Raw genomic sequence first — 21,733 nt, 5'->3', positions numbered from 1 at the left:
TGTTTTATTTTTTTTTATTTAAATAACAATCTCTATATATTTAAAAGATTAAATTTTAAAAATATTAATGAATTTTCACTTTTCAAACATTTGCTAAATGAAAATTCTGATAAGGCTCATATACCTTTTTATTATATTTTCTATATTTGTTTAATATTATCAAATTTTTATTTTTAATATAAAAAAAAAAAGTTGATTTTTGATGCCAAAATACTGTATTTTTTATAAAAAAAAAAAAATTTTTAATTAATTTTGATATTTAAATTAATTTTATTTTAAAAAAGTAAATATTAAATTTATTTTTAAAAAAATTTATTTTTTTTTACTTTTTTTATTAAAAAAAAAAAAAAAAAAAAGGCTTAAATTTTTTTTGAAATACAAATATATACAAATTGAAATTTAAAAAAAAATATTTATAGTAGAAATAGAATAAATTTTGAATTCCTTAATAGGATATGGAGAAGTTAAATTAAAAATTAAATCTATTTATAATAGGAATTTTTAATTTAATATTCATTGTTTTATAATTTATTATTTTTAAAAGAAAAACAAAGATAAAATTAAAAGATTATTAATTATTTTTTCTTAAGTCTTCATAAAATAAAAAGAAAAATCCTCATCTTAGAAAAAAAAATAAAATTTATCAGATATATTAGCATTAACTATTTTATATTTTAGGAAGGATTATTTTCTATTTTTATGAACATTCATTATAAAAATGTATTAAGAATTCATTTTATGTATTTGTTAATTTAATTCATTAAAATTTTATATTGTTACATGTTTGGTGCATATAATTTTATACAGTATTAGTCTTTTTAATTTCTTTTTTTATTATATATGTTACAAAAAAAAATATTTGTATTTTTTTGTTTATTATATGGATATTTTTAGTACATGCCTTTAATTTTTAATTCTTAATTTTTTTTTTATTATTTTTTTTTTTTCTCTCTTATTTTCCCTTTTCTTTTTTCTCTTTTTTTTTTCTCTTTTTTTTCTCATTTATATTATGAAAATTAATTTTTTTTATTTTAATTAAAATGAAAATGCTGAAAGATATACATAAATAAAGAACATAATTTTTTTTTTGTATATTATTATCTTATTTTTTATTATTTTTTTTCCTTTTTAAAATATAATTAAATTATTAATTAGAAATAGCATCATAGTATCTTAGTAAAAATGACTAGCAAATCATCAAAATGTGATATAACTGAGAGAATGGAAGACATAAAGAAAATAGTAATTGAAGAAGTAAGAAGGAATTTAGTATATAAAAAACCGGTGGGACCAATAATGAGTTCTAAGGATATATTAACGTTAAGTCAGGAGCAAGAATCAAAGTTTACTGAAGAAGTTCATGAATTAGGTTTACATGTTAATAGCATACATCATAATTCTACACCTGCATTTTTATATGAAATGGCACTAAAGTATGAATCCAATTCATACATAACAAGTACTGGAGCATTATGTTGTATATCAGGAGAAAAAACGGGAAGATCTCCTTCTGATAAAAGAATTGTTAAAGAGAAAAGTTCAGAAAATGATATATGGTGGGGAAATGTAAATATTCCAATTAAGGAAAAATCTTATGAAATAAATAAAAGTAGAGCAATAGACTATCTAAATTTACAACCTAATTTATATGTAATAGATGCTTATGCAGGTTGGGATGAAACATGTAGAATTAAAGTAAGAGTTATAACATCAAGAGCATATCATGCGTTATTTATGTTAAATATGCTAATACCACCTAAGAAAATTGAAGAAATTCAAAATTTTGTTCCTGATTTTATTATTTATAATGCTGGAGATTTTCCATCAAATCGATTAACAGAAGGTATGTCAAGTAAAACTTCAGTAATTTTGAATTTCGGGTCAATGAATATGGTTATATTAGGTACTCAATATGCAGGAGAAATGAAAAAAGGAATTTTAACTTTGTTTATGTATAAAATGCCAAAGGAAGGAAAACTACCATTACATTCCTCATGTAATGTAGGAATAAATAATGATGTTACTTTATTCTTTGGTCTATCTGGTACAGGAAAAACAACTTTATCAGCGGATGCAAATAGATATCTTATTGGAGATGATGAACATGTTTGGACAGATGAAGGTATTTTTAATATAGAAGGAGGATGCTATGCTAAATGTAAAGGATTATCAAAAAAACAAGAACCAGAAATTTTTAAAGCAATCAAATTTGGTGCAATACTGGAAAATGTAGTTATGGATCCAATTACCAGAGAAGTAGATTATAATAATTGTTCTATTACGGAAAATACAAGATGTGCATATCCCCTCTCTTATATAGACAATGCCAAAATACCTGCATATATAAATAGTCATCCCAAAAATATTATTCTACTAACTTGTGATGCCTTTGGTGTTATCCCTCCTTTGTCCAAATTAGATCTCTATCAAATGATGTATCATTTCGTTAGTGGATATACTAGTAAAATGGCAGGGACAGAAGATGATGTATTGAAACCAACAGCTACTTTTTCTTCTTGTTATGCAGCTCCGTTCTTAGCTCTTCATCCAATGGTTTATGCAAAAATGTTGGCAGAAAAATATCAAAAACATAAAGCAAATGTATGGTTATTAAATACTGGTTGGATTTATGGCCCATATGGATCTCAAAACGGTGTGAGAATACCACTAAAATACACTCGCTTGCTAGTAGATTATATACATGGAAATAAGTTAAACGACATTGAATACAAAAAAACTCCTATTTTTAATTTTAATGTACCTGTTCATTTAGATGGCATACCTGATGAAGTTTTGGATCCATTAATTGGATGGAAAGATAAAGAGGATTATTTAAAAAATCTTCGTAATTTAGCTAATGAATTTATAAATAATTTTAAACTATTCTCAGACAAAGCAGGCCCAGATATTATCTCTGGAGGACCTCAACTTTAAAAAAAAAAAATAATTTTTTTTTATATTATAAATATAGTCTAATTACAATAATTAAATTAGAATTATTTAATTGAAATATAAATACACGTATATATATGCAAGTGCTTATGCACAAAGGTATTCATATATAACATTAATTTCATTGAATTATTATTAAAAATAATTTTTATTAATGGCCCAGTTTATTTTTTTTATTGTTTGCTCTATATATATATTTTTAGTATTTTTACAAAACCTTCTTTTCTTTATTGTTATTATTAGCATTTGAAAAAAAAATACAGCATCAATACTATTTATATTTTTAAAGTTATACATTCAAAATAATATATATATTAACTAATATAACTTTTTATAGAATTAACGGATAAAAAACCTTTTTAATCATTATTAATAGTTAAAAAAAAAAAAAACTTATTAATATAGATGCTTATATATTTTTATAATAGATATTAAACAATTATAAAAAAAAATTTTACAATTCATACTTTTATAAATATTTTTTGTTATCTAATATGATTAATAGAATTACTCTTTTAGCGTTGTTTGTTCTGTATTTTCAAACTACACTTTTTAAAGACATTTTTGTAAACAAAAAAATAAAAATCATATTACAACTGTCAAAAACATGATAAAAAATGTAATACAAAAAAAAATGTTTAAAAGAAGAAATATAAAAAAGAAAAATAATTGAACACAAATGGCCATATATCTTCAATAGCTAAAACGGCTATATATTTATAAAGAAAATATATACATACTTCTAAAGGGTTATATATATTATAAAAAATATGAGAAAATAGTAAGAAAAAAATTATATGTCATGTTAATGAAGCATGCTAATGAATAAGTTAAAAGCATACATTTAAGTATACGCACTTTATTATACAAATTTAAATAATACACATATATATATATATATGAATTATAAAAACATAATAATGCATGCTTTTACATAAAATTATATTACAAACTATATGATAATTATAAGTAATATAAACATTAATAATTAAAAAAAAGAGAGAGAACTTAAAAAAAATAGTAGTGAATAAATTATTTTGTATATGTAGAACTATATTAAAAGAATTTTTATTATTTTTTTTTTTTTTAATTGTTATGATTAAAATCAAATTATTTATTTATTATTTTTTATTTATTTATTTTTTTATTTTTTATTTATTTTTTTTTTTAAATTTTGCATACTGTGAAATTTTTTTAATTGCATCCATTTTTCTCTGTGTTCAATGGCTAATTTTCTTGCTTGTAGAAAACCAAACGTCTTAACTAAAAATTTTTTATCATGTCTTTTTCCATTAAAGGAACAGTTAACCACCCAAGCATGCGCATAAGAATCATAATGGACTCCAACTTTTCTCGGAAATTTTTTAGCTATTTCTGAGCATTCTTTAATAAAGTTTTTTTTACATTTCCATTTTAGAATTTCCTCACGTGTATTACGATAATTTTCAAAAGAGTAAATGTTAGCATATTTCGTTTCTATTTGATGAATATTATTAACAAAAGAATCAGATAACCACTGGCAATTTAATAACATAAAAATTCCCAGATGTTCCTCTTTTTTATCTATTTTTTTAAATAAATTTATTTTAACTTCACTTTCATTAAATAATTCATTATACTTTTTTTTTAAATAATCATCTTGTAAATTATTATCAAAAAAATGATATATACTTTTATTCAAAATTTTCTTATAATAATCTGAGTTTAAGAATGATTTGTCATTACTTTTGTATTCTTGCTGAAAATTATTCTCATTAAAAAAATGTTCTGAGTCATTTTTTTTTTCTAGATTGTCTTCATCTATTGAATTATTGAAATCATTCGCTTTATGGTCATTTAAATGAAAAGTGTTTCCATACTCCTGGTTATTTTCTTTTTCTAGTTCATTATATTTTTTTTTCTTGAAGGAGATATTCTTTTCTTCAGAGGAATATCTATAATTATTATTTATTTTATCAGCATGATTAATATAGATATTAGTATCATTGAAAGTATTTTTATTATTCTTATTTGTATTATTATCATTTATGTTTTCAACTAACATGTTAAAATGTTTTTGGAACATGTAGTCATTAATACAATCATTAAATTTTTCATTATTTTGATTTATTAAACTATTTTTTTTCTCTTCGTTCGAATTTTCATTAAAATGGATGACACTTTTATCTTTATTATTTGCATCATTGCAGTTTTCACGTGTTTTTATTTTGCTTAAATTTTCTTTATTAATAAAATTTCTTGTACTGCTAAATTTATTTTCTTCCTTTTTTGTTTTCTCATTTTGCATAGTTGAAACGAAATCATAATTGTTTTCTTCATTATGTGAATTACTTCTATATATGGTTTTTTTTTTTTCATCATCAGTAAAATATAAAGGAATGTTTTTCTTATCACATTTTTTGTTGTGAATTGTTCTCAAATCATTAGAAGTATTGGAATAATTTCTTAAAATATAATTGTCGATATTTTTTTCCGTTTCATTTTTAATTTCATTTTCATCAATAATTTCATATTTATGCGTTGAAGCATTATGATTTATACTATCATTATTGATATTAAATATACTTTCAAAAGAACTATTACATGAATTTTTATTACTAAGTTTTTCTTCATAAATATTCTGATCATTGCCTTCTTTATTGATATTTGGGGTATAATTTTTATCCAAATAAATCTTTGAATCAATATTTTCTTTAAAGGTATTTTGCTCCATCTTAGAGTCATCATCAACATATATACTATCATCTCTAATAGATGTATTGTTACAGCTATTCGAAAAGAAATTACATTCATTGTTCATATAAATTTCATTACATAAATAATTATCCCTTGTTTCATAACTTTGATAATTATCCAAATGGACATATTCGTTTGGAAACATTTGATCATATTCTTTATGAAGATCTTTTTCAATAGAGGAAAACTTTTTATAAACTGTATCGTCTTTAATTATATAATTTGATGGAGAAAAATAATGAAATAAATATTCTAATGATATTAATTCTTCAGAAGAATAATCTAAAAGATTATAGCTTTTACATTCTATGTCACTTTCTAGTACTAAATCTATTACCCCAGATATATTTATTGGATGAAATTTATACTTATGTAATAAGCAATAGTAGCATTCAATACATCTAGCTTTAGCATTTTCAAAAGAATATTTACGAACTGAGAAAGAAAAAATTATTTCTTTATTATTTTTATTTAAAAATAATGCTACCCATAAAAAGTAACCGGATAAATATACAACACCTTTAGGAAATTTTAATAATTTTGATTTTTTGGAAAAATAATTTCTTGTAGCTGTTATTAAGTTTATTGGCTCTATTTCATTAGATAATTTATCGTGTACTTCAAACGGTAGGTAATTTAGTGCATTTTGCTTGTTTCCAGAGGATAAATATATATATTTCATTTCATTAAAATAAATAATTTTGCCATAACAAACTAAAAATTCTTCATATTTCTTATAATAATCTATATAATCATATATTGTCTTATAATTACTCAACTTATTTATAGTTGTCAATTTATTTCTAAATATAACATTTTTTAAAAAATTTTGCACTTTAGTTAAATGAGAAACAAAACTCTTTCGAAATAATATTGCTAAGGCTTTGGATTCCATAAATCCATACTCAAGAATTGAAAAACATTTTTTTTTCTTTTTTTCATCTATATCAATATATGTGAAACACCAAGCCTTTTTATATTTTATGTAATTTATTCCCCTAATGTTACTTTTAAGTTGTTTATCATTAACATCATTCGTAATACTTACTTTTTTGTTTGTACGTTTTAAGATAGAAAAAATTTTATAATTAAAAATGTACAAAAAATATAATGGAAATATCATATGTTTCCATGGAGTATTTAATTTTTTTTCAAAAATTATTTGAAGTTCCTTAATATTTTCATTCTGTCTATTATTAATTTTCACTTTTAGCAAATATGCTTTATAAAATGATTCTATCTTACTTCTAAAATAATCATGATAAGTTTCCTCTAAATCACTTAATTCTAGTAAAATCCATCCTGTTTTCAAATTCAAAAACTTCATAAAAACATTTTTTTCTTCTTCATTTGTACACGTGCATTCACTCATATATTTTAATAATTTATCCTTATAAATATAATAGTTTTGATCATTCACATTTTTATTACCCACATAAAGCTTTCTTTTCTCTTCACTAAGTTCATCTATATGTTTAAAACTGTTTTGACTCAAAATATTGCTGTTTCTATCATGATAAACTGAAAAATAAGAGTCAATTTTATTTTCATTATTATTTTCATTAGTATCATCAATTTCTTTTTCGTTTGGAATATTCATTTTTTTTTGTGTATTTTCATTTATTTCATTTTTCTTTATATCTTTTATTTTATTTTCATTTGATTCTTTTTCTTCATTTATAATTTCATTATCTTCTATTGAATTCATACTATTCATAATATTCATTTCTTTTGTCCAAGAATTTTCTTTTATTGAATCATTCTTTCCTAATGAATAAAATTTATTTATAATTTCTTCTTCATCAGCAGTATCAACTTCAGTCAACGTACCATTATCATTCATTAAATAATTGTCTTCATTAACCATATTACTCTTATTTTTCAATTTATTATCATCTTGAACTTCCATTTTATTTCCTAATTTATTTTTGTCTACTAAATGAAAATTTTCCATTAAATACTTATCATCAAATATGTTATCTTCATTTATATCCTCAGAATTATAAGATATATAATTTTTGTTTGTAGAATCGTCATCACTAAATTCTTCAATTTTTTCTAAAATATTATCGTAATCTATATAATCATTTTCGCATAATGAATATATCTTATCAAATAATTCATTTTCTTTCATTAAATTATTTTCATCTGCCGAATCATTTTTATCTAATATGTCTATTTCACTAATTGATTCGTTTTTATCTCTTAAATTTCTTTTTCTTTTTTTTTTATTCATATATTTTATAAAAGAATTATTTTTTTCATTCATTATTGCTTCAGAATTATTTATGGATATATCATCTGATGAGTTACTCAAACACATGCTATTAAATTTGTTTTCATTATCAGAATTAATTTGTTCATCACCTTTTTCATAAAACTTTGTTTTATCAAAATATTTATTCGATAGGGAATCATTATATGATCCATTAATTTTATTATTTTTTTCTTTTTTTTTTTTTTTTTTATTTATTTTCATGTTAACCTTTTTATAACTTTCTTTATTAGCTATTTTTTTGATATTATTCTCAGTATTATATGGAATTTTCGAATTTAAGTTTTTTTCATTCAAAAAAACTGAAAAATTTTTTTCATTTAAAAAAGAATCATTATCTCGATCATTTTTTTTTAAATTACAAGAGTCATTTTCTTTTCCAATATCATTATTTTCATTTATTTTTTCAAATAATATACCGTCACTTTCAAGTTTATTAATATCACTAAAATTTTTAAAATTATTCTTAAGGTGTAATTTATTAATAAATTTTTTTTTTTTTAGGTTCATATATCTTTCTTTCTTATTTTTTTTATATTCAGAATTGTTGCCACCTTCTGTTTTTTTATTTTTCTTATTTTTATTCTGATTATTTTTTTTTTTATTTATAAATTCATTTTGATCAATATCTTTTGTATTTTTATCATTTAAATCAGCTGTATATTCATTAGAACAACTAATATTAGTATCATAATTTACTGATGTATTCAAATTTTTTTTATTTGATGAATCACAGTTACTTTCAATATTGTTCTTTTTAATTTTTTTTTTAGAATTGTTTTTTACTTCATTATTTCTTGATTTTTTCATTTTATCACTCTCATCTGATGAATATTTCTTTTCTTTTTCATCATTAAATAAATTTAAAAAGGCGTTTATATATAAAATATCTCTATTCATATTATCCGAATTATCTTGATTTTTTTTATCACTTGAAGTGTTCATTTCTTCATAATCGTTATTTAAAATTGCATTAAATTCTTCTTTAGCTTGCAAGGAAAAAGCATATGCATGTGAATTAGGGTTCAAATTTTTTAATCTCCATTCTATTGACTTTTTTTTTGCTAATAAATTTCCGTATTTAAATGAAGAAAAAAATTTTTTATGTCTTACTCCTCCTTTATAGACAAATGTTGACCATCCATTTCTCGTAGGATCATAAGATATACCCCTATATTTTTTTCCAATTAACTTATCAGTTATTTCCAACATTTTTTTTAATTTTGTTTTATTCACATTATTAATCTTATCTTTATTTTCTATATCTTTTATCTCTGCTACGTTATTTAAACTTTTTTTTGTATTTTCATCATAATTTATTTCATTTGATTGTTTTGGATGATCATTATCATATTTCCATATTTCTGTAGAGGACAAATTTTCAGTAGTATATTTTGAATTTTGGGGACTTTTTGTAATACTTTTTGAAATAGCATCGTCTTCTATTAAATTTTGATCATTTGAAAAATTATATTTTCTTTTATTTTTCATTCCATTTTCTGAAAAATCTTTCATATCATTTGTTTCCACTTTTCCTTTATAATAATTATTATCAACATTTACGAGTGTCCTACTTTCTAATGAACTATTTTTAAAATCTTCAATATCACCTTTATGAAAATTAATACAAGGATTTAAATTATCATCACATAAAATATTTAAGTTATCATTATCCCTAAATTCATTACTTATTAGATTATTATCTGGGACTTTATTATCTATTAATTTATTATCTATTATTTGACTGCTAAAAATATTGTTTTCTAAATCATTTTTTAAATTTCTATAATTTAATAAATGAGATGAAGTATTGTAATAATTTATGTTATCATTTATTAAATGGTTATTTATAATATTATCATCAATTTTATTATAATTCGCAATATCAAGATTTATGATTTTTTCATTAATTGTGTTGTTATTTACAATGCCATTGCTCAAAATATTTTGATTCAATAAATTATTATCACTATTGTTTATATTAGCATCTACTATTAAATTACTATTATTATCCATTAATAAATTATCCCTAATATTATCATTTCTTAATATTCCATTATTCAAATGATTATTTAAATATTTTCTATTTATACTATTATTTTCTAAGTTATTATTTATAATTATATCATATTTATCATGTGAATTTATATCATATTTTAGAGAATCACTATTTAATAAGTTCTCTGCATTTAAAAAATTTGATGAAATATTATCTTGATTATGATAGCAATTTTCTTGACCTTTTATAATAGATAAGGGATTTTTAGTTGCTTCCCTTTTATTTAGTACAAAATTACTCTGTAAATATGACAATTGCTCATCAATTTTTTCATTTGGATTGCTGATATATGAATTATTCTTTTTTATTTTTAATTTCTCATAGTACTTATTCTCTTCTTTTAATTTTGTCTCACTTGTGTCATGATTTATTTTAGGGGGTTCAAATATATTTTCAGAAATAGGAATATTATTTGTCATAGAATTTCTGTTATCATAAAAATTCATATTCTTACTGAAAAAATTGCTTAACTCATGAACTTGAGCTTCACTACTATTATTTTCTTTCTCCATTAAAAGATTATCAGAATTATTAGAATTTAAAAAGAAATAATCATAATTTAACTTTTCATTATTTGAGAAGTTATCTGTGGCATATTTAACTTCTGATTTTAACATTTCATTTTTTACATTTTCTAAAAAATTATTTACTTTATCGTCATTATCATTATTACTATTATAATTATTATTATTAGTATTATTATCAATTAAATTATTGCTATTTTTATTATCCTCATTAAACTTTTTTCCAATAAGCCTAATATTATTATTAAAATCATTGCTGTTATTATATTTTATACTATTATTATTATCCTTATCATTACTATTTTTTTTATCAATATCATTATCATCCTTATTATTATTATTGTTCCTCTTATTATTAATATCATTATCATTACCATTATTATCATTATGATTATTATTCATATTATTATCATTACTGTAATTTATAATCTCATTATTTTTGCTATAACCAGAAAAGCCTTCGTTTACAGCTTCTATTCTTTTATTTTTTGATACATCATCAGATAAAAATAATTGTTTCTTTTTATTTATAATAATATCACTTTCATCTTTTTCTGATAATATTAATGAATTATTTTTCTCGTTAAAATCATTTTGATTATCTAAAGTTAAATTTTCAAAAGAATTTTTAAAACTATGTAAATTCATATTTATAAAATCTTCTTTTTTTTTTAAATCATTATTATTGATAGAATTATTTTCATCATTATTAGTGAAAATAAAAGAGTTCTTATTTAATTTATTTAAAGTATCATTTTCCTTTTCTTTACTGTAGATACTAACATCTCCATTTGTATCACAAATAAGAGAATTATTCATGCTTATATTAATATTTTTGTAATTATCTTTATTAGAAATATTAATATTATTATTATTAACAGATATGTTATTTTTTTCATTACTAGGCAATAATTTGTTGTAAAATAATTCGTCATCTATATTATTAGAATTTTTAATTTCATTAAAACCTTTATATTTTTTTTCATTTTCTTTATAAGCATTAATTAAATAATTATCATATTCTGATAAGTTATTATAATAATTTTTGGAAAGTATTATAAGTCTTTTAAAAATATCGTCTGTACAATTTAAGTCATATATTATATCATTTATACTCTCGTTTGAGCATAAATTGATATTTTCAATATTGTTTATCAATTTATTTCGGTTATTAAAATCCTTTTTATTCAGAGATTGGTTATTTGAAAAATTAAAATAATTATTAAATGGATTATTTAACTCGTTATAATTGAAATCTTCATTATCTAATAAACCATTTAAATAAGAATTTTTAAGTTTGGATTTTGTATTTGATATAGTACTATAACTCATGGAATTGCGTAATCCTGAAAAATCATTTGATTGATCATTGATTGATACAAAATCGTTATATTTATTTAAATTAAATATCTCATTGTATACATCACTTAACTCATATTTAATTTTATCTAATAAATTTAATGTATTTTCATCATAAACTGAGTTATTTTTATCTAATTTTATATTAGATAAGTTTTCGAATAATTCATCATTTTTCAAATCATCATATGCAACAATTTGATTATTAAATGTATAATTTTTCTTTTTTTCATTAATATTGCGTACATTTTCTAAACAGCTTTCTTTTCTTAACTCAGGTAAAAAATGGTCATGATCATTCTCTCGTTCATATAAATTATTATTAGACAATTCAATGTTATCATCTATGGTTTCAACAGAACGTCTTTTTTTATCACTAATTATTTCACGGACAGAATTTAAATCCCTTTTATTATCTAATATGGATTCCTTTTTTTTATTTATCATATTAGATATATTATTAATTGAATTCATTATATTTTCTAATTTTTTATTAATTTCCAATAAGTATTTCTTTTCTATTTTTTTATTTTTAAAATTCAGATCGGCATCACTGTATTTCATTATTTTATTAGTAGCTGAAGGTACTAATATTTTACTATCATTTGACTTTAATTCATTAATAGGAGAATTTTTGTGAGTTATATCTTCCTCTATTTCCACGATGTCTTTTGAAATATATTCGCTGTTCAAAGAACTTTTAAATTCATTAGGGTGTTTTTCATGCTTGTCATCAACGTAATAATTTAAAGAATCAGCTACATTATTTTTACTGGTTTTATTTTTATTCGAATAGTTTATGTCACTATTTATTTGAAGTAATATATTAGAAAAATTATAAATTATTTTTTGATAAATAATATATAATGTTAAGTGAAGTTTATGAATTTGTGAAGCATTTTTTTTATCCATATATATCCAAATTTCAAAAGATGGAAATATAGGTGGTTGAGGCAATAGCATTGATAATAATTCTCTAAAATAAGAGTGCCTTTCATCAATAGAGCTATAAATTTTTTTTTCATTTATATTTTTTGAGAAAATTTCTTTAGCTAATTTTAATATTAAATTTCTATTACTTAATAGTTTATTGTATAATAATCGCAATGATTCTATATAATAATCTAAATATGAAAAATAATTTTTTATTTTTGGAAATTTATTTAAAATTTTATTCTGCATATTATTTAAATTGAATAATATCAATTGATCATTTACCCCATTCTTTATGTTTTCATCACTTATAGGAGATGAATTTTCGTTTTTATATGAATTATTTATATTTGTTAATAATGATTGCAAATACAAATTATATATCATTTTCTTTTCAAATAATCCCTCGTATTTATTATTTAACTCATTGTTATTATCAAATAAACTAAGCTCAAAAGAATTATTAATATCTTTATTTTTTATAGTATATAAACTTTCGGAATTATTAAAGTTTTGTATACCTTCATAAAGAAATCCTTTATTTCCATATAATTCATTTTCTTCATTTTGTTTATTTTTTGGAAACTCATTAGTAAAATGTGCTTTTTTTTTTAAACTTGGTTGTGTATTATTATTTATTTCATTAACTGAAGCATTGCTCTGCTTTTTATAATTAATATATTGGCTATCAAAATTATTAAAATTATTTTCTAAAAAATTACTTCTTAATTTATTTAAACAATAATTATCGTTTATTTTTGGATGTATTAATTCTGCATATTCAGAATTGTTTTTCTCATTATAAGAAATATGCCTTAAGGTTTGATTATCATTAGTAAAATTCTTAAATGAATTATTTACATCTTCATTACTTAATTCAGCTTCTCTATTTTTACTGTAATTCATTTCTCTATTATTTATTGCTCTTTTTTCTTTGTTAAATAACATATCACAAAATATGTCTATTTTTTCTTTTTCATCATTTAAATTATATGAATCATTTTCTGTTTTTTTTAATTTTATTTTGTTATTTTCAATATAATTATTATTACTATTAAAATTATTATAATTTTTATTATTAAAATTCATGTTCTGTTCTTTATTATTTTTAATTGAATTACTATAATTATTGTCCACAAATTCTTTATTTTCACATATCAAATCATTTTTTGAAAAAGTATTATAATATTTTTTATCATATGAAGCATTATCCTTTATAAAACCAGGAAATTTATATTCCATATATTCATTATCTTTCTTATGTGATATATTACCTTTTAAATTTTCTTGATTTTTATCATTTACATAATTTAAATTACTAGCAGAATTTACAGTGACATAGCCATTATTGTTATATTCTAAATTATTAATCGATTTTTCGTTAGCATAAATATTATTATTATTGATATTATTATTACTTGCATAATTTTTATTATAATTAATATATTGTTCATTCTTCATTGGTGAATTACTATTAATATAAATATTATTTTCATAATTATCTCCCATATAGCAACCGTTATTATTAGGAGCATAGCTGAAACTATTTATAGAATCATTATTAATAAATAGATTATTAACATTATTGTCATCGTTGTTGAAGTTGTAATTAGGAGACATAAATGTATCATACATGGAATAAATATGGCCATCATTATAATTATTTACATTATTGCTATATTTAATTAAGTGATTATTATTTATATCATTGTATTCTGAGTTATTATTATAATTCATTAATTTGAAGTTATCCAGTGTATTTATGTTATCTATTAAACTATTTTTAATAAATCCATCACTGTTGTTTTCTTGAGTATTATAACCTGTTTTGTCAACTATTTCATTTTTTAAAAAATATGTTTTTCTATCATTATCATTATTATCAGTATTTAAATGATCCATTTTACTGATAATTAAATTATCTTTGTTTAAATTATTAATTTCATTAGGATTCATACAATTATTATATGTTATTTTTATATTATTAGATTCATTATAATTTGCATTTTTATTGTTTATCTTATATTTATCAATAAAATTATTTTCTATTTTATTGTTGCATACATTATTTTTATAAAAGATGTAATTATTATAATTATTTTTATTATTTTCTATGTATTTATTATTATTATTATTGCTATCATTATAATCCTTTTTATTATTTAAAAAATAATTTTTTTGTGTATTAAAATTATCAATTATAAATTTTTCATTTGAATAATTTTCATTATTTTTTTCTTCCTTTTTTTCAATTATATAATTATTTGAATTAATAACTTTTTTATTTATTATTGGAATTTCTTCAGTTTCATTTAAAATATTTTCATTTTCCATATTATCTGAATTATACATAACATAATTTTTGTTATTATTGTATATTTTGCTTTCATTATTTAAAAGAGTATAATTATTAAAATTATCATTATTTACACAATTCTTTTCTATATCATTTTTCTTAAGATATATATTATCATCATTTCTTTCATAGTAATTCTCTTGATTTGTATCAAATGTATTCATATTTTTAATACGCAAATCTCTTGCTTCTACTTCATTTTCATCTTCAAATTGATTTTTATAATTATTATAATTCAATGTATTCATTTTATTTTTCGTCTCATCATTTTTATTATGTACTATAAAATTTTCATTATTTGATGGATTTTTTAAAAAATTTTCACATGGATTTAATTTATTCGTTGGAATATTTGAAAAACTTAAACTTTCTGTTAAATGATTTTTAAAATTTAAATTTTCTTCAAATAAAGTATTAAAAATATTATTTATATTATTAAAATTTGTATGTACTTCTGAATTTTTATTTTGTTCAATACTTTTTTCTTTAAAAAAATTAGTTACTTCCATTTTTTCACTCATTTTTTTGTATATATTTTCTCTATTTTTTTGATGATTATCAGGAATATTTTTTTCCTTATTTATAAAATGCCCATTGTATTCATGTGCTTCAATATCATTTTTCTTGCAATTATTTTTTTGACAATTATTGGAATTTTCTTTTAAATTAATTTTTTTATTTTGACAAAAATTGATGTGTTTTGATGTATCGAATGATGCCAATTTTAATTTATTCAAATTATCACGTGAATTATGTTGATTAATTAATTTTTCAATATTATTTTCATTATTATTTATTTCATTATTTTTCTCATTTTTTTTGGAACTGTTTTTTTCATTGTTAATTATTTTGTCAATTTTTTGTTTATTATCTATATTATAAATTATTCCATTATCATTTTTCATATTTTTCTATAAGTATATAACAAAATTTTTAATTCAATCTTTTTTCTCATATCATTCATAAGATGGATCTCTTTTATTTAAGGCCATATATTTATTTATTAAAAAACAAAACTTTGCTCTTGAATTTCAAAATATTACTTTTTTTTACGAAATAAATATTAGTATTATTCATTTTATATTCTGTATTAGCCAGCCATCAATTAAAAATTGAAATAACTTTTTTTTTAAAAAATATAGTTCTTTTGTGTTAAGAGAAGTGAATAATTGAATGAATTATATTTTAAAATGTTTGAAAATATGAAAGGTAGAATCAAAGATATAGCAAACTTCAAAAAACTACAGCAAAATGAGTATTATTAATGTATAAAAATATATATATATATGAAATATTTCAATTATTTATAAAAAAAAAATTTTTTTTTTTTTTTTTTCTCCCACTTAAGTAATAATTGAAAAGCTTAGCAAAATTAGGATTAATTATTATAACTAGGAATATAATTTTTCAGAAAACAAAACAGTTGTACAAATAAAAATGAATTTATTATTTTAAAAAAATTTTTAAGGTATGTTGTATAAATCCTTCAAAATCATTAAAAATTCCTATGCATGCGATATATGCTTTTTAGAGATGCAATTTCTTACAAATATAAAAAGTTACAATTGTTATGAATTCATAAAATTATGAATAAAAACTGCAATTTTTCATTTTCTTGTTTTTTTGAAAAAAATATATTAGAATAAATTAAATGAATACATTTAAAATGCTTCAAGATAGTTTTTTGTTAGACTATCCCATTGCATGATATAAATCTAAGAAGGGAATTACTTATATTAGTAAAATATTCCTAAAGAACTATATACCTTAAAAAAAATCTCTTTTTTTTATTTCATTCTTTTTTTTTTCTTATTTTTTGAAATAGTAAGCTTGAATGCATATATCTCAAAAAACGAAAAATTTTATTTTTGTAGTATATTTATAATATTACAGAATAAATATTATATTATTTTCTTTAATTTTTAACGTGCACTTTCGAAATTGATGTATTTTCCTTAAAATAGGAGCAAGATACTTGCACTTATGTATACGTAAATATTATCTCTTTAATTTTATATAATAATGCATAGCGGTTATCGAAGAAGATAAACAAGATATTTTATTTTTAACCATACACTAAGTAGCTTATTTATTTCACAAACTATAAAAGCAAATTTCATGAACATTTTTTTTACTAATATTAATTATTTTTATTCTTTACAAATGAACAGTTTAAAAAAAAAAAAATAAAATAAAATAAAATAAAATAAATAAAAATAAAAGTAAAAAAAATAAAAAATACTAAACAATTAAATAAAAATTTTATTAAAATTTAATAATTACATTTTTACATGTTTTTAAAATATTAACACATGAAAATTGTTATTTCCACGAAGATAAAAATAAAAGCAAACTTTTCTTAATTTCACAAAAATAAATTTTATTTTATTTTTTATAATTTTATTTAATATAATTTTTATTCTTATTTTCTTGGCAAATTTTTATTAATCTCTTTTTTATTATAATTTTTAAATTTTTTCAATAAGATGGATAAACAATTTAAAATAGATAAAACATTCTTAGAAAGCAATCAGTATACAGAAGAAGGTAATTAAATTATATATATATATAATTAAAAATAAAAATATTAAATTTAAATATACATAGATACATATATATATGTATATTTTTAATTTTACATAGGAATAAAATCATATGAATTCATATTTGGAGAGTAATAAAGAGAAAAAAAAGTAAAAAGTAAAATAATATAATTAATATTTTTTTCTTTTTTTTTTAATAGAGATTTTATTTCATCAGGAGGATTAGATGCAACAATTAAAATTTTAAATGACATAGAATTGAATGAAAATTCCAAAATTTTGGGTATTATTGAAACTAAACTCTCTCTCTCTATATATTTTACAATATATTTTTAATTTTCTTTTTTTTTCTTTAGACATAGGATCAGGATTAGGTGGTGGATGTAAATATTTAAATAAGAAATATGGAGCACATGTTTATGGGATAGATATATCAGAAAAAATGGTTAACATAGCAAAAAAAAGGAATATAGAAAATAAAAAAATTGAATTTGAGGCCAATGATATATTAATGAAACATTTTCCTGAAAACACTTTTGATATGATATATAGTAGAGATTCTATTTTGCATCTTCCCCTTGAAAATAAGAAGAAATTATTTGAAAAATGTTATTCATGGTTAAAGCCCAATGGAATTCTTTTAGTGACTGATTATTGTGCTAGCAAACCAGAAAAATGGGATAAAGAATTTAAAGAGTATGTTAAACAAAGAAAATATACATTAACAACTGTTGAAGAATATAAAGATTTACTTATTTCTAGCAAATTCAAAAATGTAATATCAAAAGATATAAGTGACTTTTGGTTAGAGTTATTAGAAACGGAAGTTAAAAAATTAGAAGATAAAAAAGATGAATTTTTGAAACAATTTTCTACTGAGGAATACAATACCTTACGAGACGGGTGGACTAGAAAAATTAAAGATAGTAAAAAAAAAATACAGATGTGGGGATATTTTAAAGCTGTTAAATGTTAAAAATATACATTAGTATTTTTTATTAAATAAAAATAATTTTATCCTTTTTAATTGAATTTATATCTCCTTAAAAAAGAGGAAAAAAATAAATGCACATATATACATCTTTACATACAATTCCTTTGTATGGTTAATGTTTTTCAAAAGAAAAACATATCACAAATATTACTTTATGATAGTAAATTTTATGCTTTTACTTTTTTTTCCTATGCAAATAATAACTTATAAAATTAATTATTAATTAAATAATTAAGCTATTGTTTTATATTAACTTTTTATTAAAAAAAAAGTCATAAAATAGAACTTGAAAAAATAGAAAATATTGTTTACAAGTTTTTTTTATAAATGCTAATAATAATATTAAAATAATATTAATTTACGCACCTAATTAAATTTAAATAAATATATGTAATAAAAAAAAAAAAAATACAACTAAAATAAATATTCAAAAATAAACAAAAAAATATATATACTTTATTAGTGTAATTTTTACATATATTTAAAAAATAAAAGAAAAATTAAATAATATAAATTAAAGAAATATATAAAGATGAAAAAGTAAACAAAAAAAAAAAAAAAAAAGAAAATACATAAACACTTTATTTTTTATTTTATTTTTTTATTTTTTTCTTATACCATACATAGATTATAAATAATTTAAGGTTCCTTCTTGTTTTAAATTCATATTTAAAAAAGTATAATAAAATAATACTATGCAAATGTAGAAAAATAAAAATGAAAAAAAATTATTTTATGAAATTTTTTTTTTGTAAAAATTAAGATAATTTGTATAATAAAAAAAAAAAAAAATGACAAATAATTTTAGTAATAATTTATAAAAAGAAAAAATAAAGTTCTTTATAAATTAAGAAATAGAAATATAATTTAATTTTTTTTTAATGTGCACATATATATATGAAATGTTAACTTAAAAAAAAAAAAATCTTTCTTCCTTTATATATATATATATATAAACAGTTACAATTTTTTTTTAAAATAATTATAAATTTTTGAAACAAAGTAACTTTTGTACAACCTCATTGAGGAAAATATATTTTTTTTTTTTTTGTAAAAATAGTTAAATTTTGTATCTGCTAATTTTCCTTTTTTAATTTATTAATGAAAGTATTTTTAAAAAACAAAATCTAAAAAAATTTTCATTATAACATAGTAAAACGTGGATGATTTTTTGAACAATTTATAACATTTCCAACTACTTTATAATCTAATTTTTGTCCTAGGAAATTAACTTCACTTTGTTTTTTGCGTCTATATCTCGATAAATCTTCCTCATCTACATATTCAGAAGATGTTAAATATTCATTATCTGAATTGGATTGCAAATCGTTGAAATCTTCTGTTTTATTAGAAAAATTGATTGTTCTCTTAGTTTCACTATTATTTGAAGAAACATTTTCTTGATAAGAATTTTCTTTAGTTGTATTAGTAGAGCTATCTTTTTTATTTTTAAAGTCATAATTTTTTTCCTTTGATCTTAAAACTTTGATTGGAGTTTCAAATTCATAATTTTTAAAAAATTCACTAGTACTTTCACTTCCATAACTTGGTTTAGTACATTGTTTTAATTTTAAATATGGAGAAGAATCCACTATATTATTACAAAAAATGTCATAATTATTTTCTGAACAAGAATTTTCTCTTTTCAATTTTTTAATTGACGAATTTTCATCTTTATAATAAATTATTTGTCTGTCTTTCATATCACAAGATGGTGTTTTATCTAAAGGTTTAAAATATTTTATTTCAGTATCTTCATAAGATGAATATATATTATTATAATTTTTATGCTCATCATTATAGCTATTATTTTCTGACTCAATTTCACTATTATAAAATAAGCAATATGCTTTTCTTTTTTTATTTTTGTTTATTCTTTCAGGTGAATGTTCGTTCATTATTGTATTTATAAAATTACTATTAAAATTATTAAAATCAACAACTTTTATAAATTCATTTGTACAAGATTCATCCTCTAAATCATTAAAATCTTTATATAATTCAGGATTTTCCGATTTTTTGATCCAAGCTTTAATGTAATTGCCTTCTTTAAAATGTTCATTTTGAAAATTATTTTTCATTTTTTGTTATGTTTCCTCTTTATTTTCAATTATTTAATATTAACAAAAAAAAAAAAAAAGAGTTATACATATATATTTATATATTTGTTTACTTTTAATAGTTTATGTAAAAAAGAAAAAAACTTAATATGCAATCATATGCTTTTTTTGAATATATTTGCATACACATTCATATGTAATAAAATGAGAATATATACTTTAAAAAATATATTTTTTTTATTTTTAATGTATTTTATTACTTTTTTTTATTATTTTTTATTCTGTTTTAAAATATACTTATAACCAAATACTGAACATGCACATATGCACTTATTAAATAGCATACGTATATCAATATTTATATTTAAAATATGCCCTTAATGTATTTTAATATTATTTTTACTTTTATATTTTTTTTTTTTTTGCTACTCATAAAATCTTGGATAATATATTTTAATTTTAAATAAATAAGAATAGAAAAGAAAGAGGTGTTTTTAAAAATATATTATACTTCTTTTCTCTCTTTAATAAATTAAAAAAAATGAATGCGACATCAAATTAAAAAAAAAGAAAAAAAGAAGCAACATCTAAAAATTTGGACAAAGATACATTAACGATTTAAAACAACAAATAATATATCGTTTTCAATTTTTTAGAGTACACATTTCTGTTTTTTTAAAAAAATCTTAAAAAAAAACACATAAATAATTATAATTCATATATTTTGAGAGGGTGCATATTTAAATAAAAACCATTATATTAATTTTTATATTTTAAATTTAAAAAAAAAAAAATACAGTAAAATATAATAGTTTTGTTAAACTATTTAGTTTTTAATCATACCCTCCTAGAAATATTTATTTATTTATTTTTTTTTTTTTTTGTATTTTATGATATTAATGTTTATATATATATATGCATACGTATTTTTTAATATGGTGC

At 19.4% G+C, this 21,733-nt stretch overlaps 4 protein-coding genes across 4 annotated transcripts; 2 read left to right on the top strand and 2 right to left on the bottom strand.

The window, feature by feature from the left end:
- Positions 1-1,182: 1,182 nt before the first annotated feature.
- Positions 1,183-2,934, top strand: PEPCK (phosphoenolpyruvate carboxykinase, putative; the record flags this gene model as incomplete). The annotated part of the gene is made up of 1 exon (XM_028678366.1): positions 1,183-2,934. One exon carries the CDS (start codon positions 1,183-1,185, stop codon positions 2,932-2,934), a length of 1,752 nt encoding a protein of 583 aa, XP_028534663.1.
- A 1,162-nt stretch (positions 2,935-4,096) lies between these two features.
- Positions 4,097-16,099, bottom strand: ApiAP2 (transcription factor with AP2 domain(s), putative; the record flags this gene model as incomplete). The annotated part of the gene is made up of 1 exon (XM_028678365.1): positions 4,097-16,099. The coding sequence occupies one exon, from the start codon at positions 16,097-16,099 to the stop codon at positions 4,097-4,099; it is 12,003 nt and encodes a 4,000-aa protein (XP_028534662.1).
- A 1,581-nt stretch (positions 16,100-17,680) lies between these two features.
- PMT (phosphoethanolamine N-methyltransferase, putative) lies at positions 17,681-18,713 on the top strand (the record flags this gene model as incomplete). The annotated part of the gene is made up of 4 exons (XM_028678364.1): positions 17,681-17,741; positions 17,838-17,868; positions 17,938-18,020; positions 18,094-18,713. The coding sequence occupies 4 exons, from the start codon at positions 17,681-17,683 to the stop codon at positions 18,711-18,713; spliced, it is 795 nt and encodes a 264-aa protein (XP_028534661.1).
- Positions 18,714-19,873: 1,160 nt separating this feature from the next.
- On the bottom strand, positions 19,874-20,812 carry PRELSG_1254800 (conserved Plasmodium protein, unknown function; the record flags this gene model as incomplete). The annotated part of the gene is made up of 1 exon (XM_028678363.1): positions 19,874-20,812. One exon carries the CDS (start codon positions 20,810-20,812, stop codon positions 19,874-19,876), a length of 939 nt encoding a protein of 312 aa, XP_028534660.1.
- Between the last annotated feature and the right edge of the window lie 921 nt (positions 20,813-21,733).

Source organism: Plasmodium relictum, assembly GCF_900005765.1.
Source record: "Plasmodium relictum strain SGS1 genome assembly, chromosome: 12".
Taxonomy (NCBI): Eukaryota; Apicomplexa; class Aconoidasida; order Haemosporida; family Plasmodiidae; genus Plasmodium; species Plasmodium relictum.
Note: the sequence above shows the minus strand (reverse complement) of the source record. Positions and strands in the feature narration are given on the sequence as shown.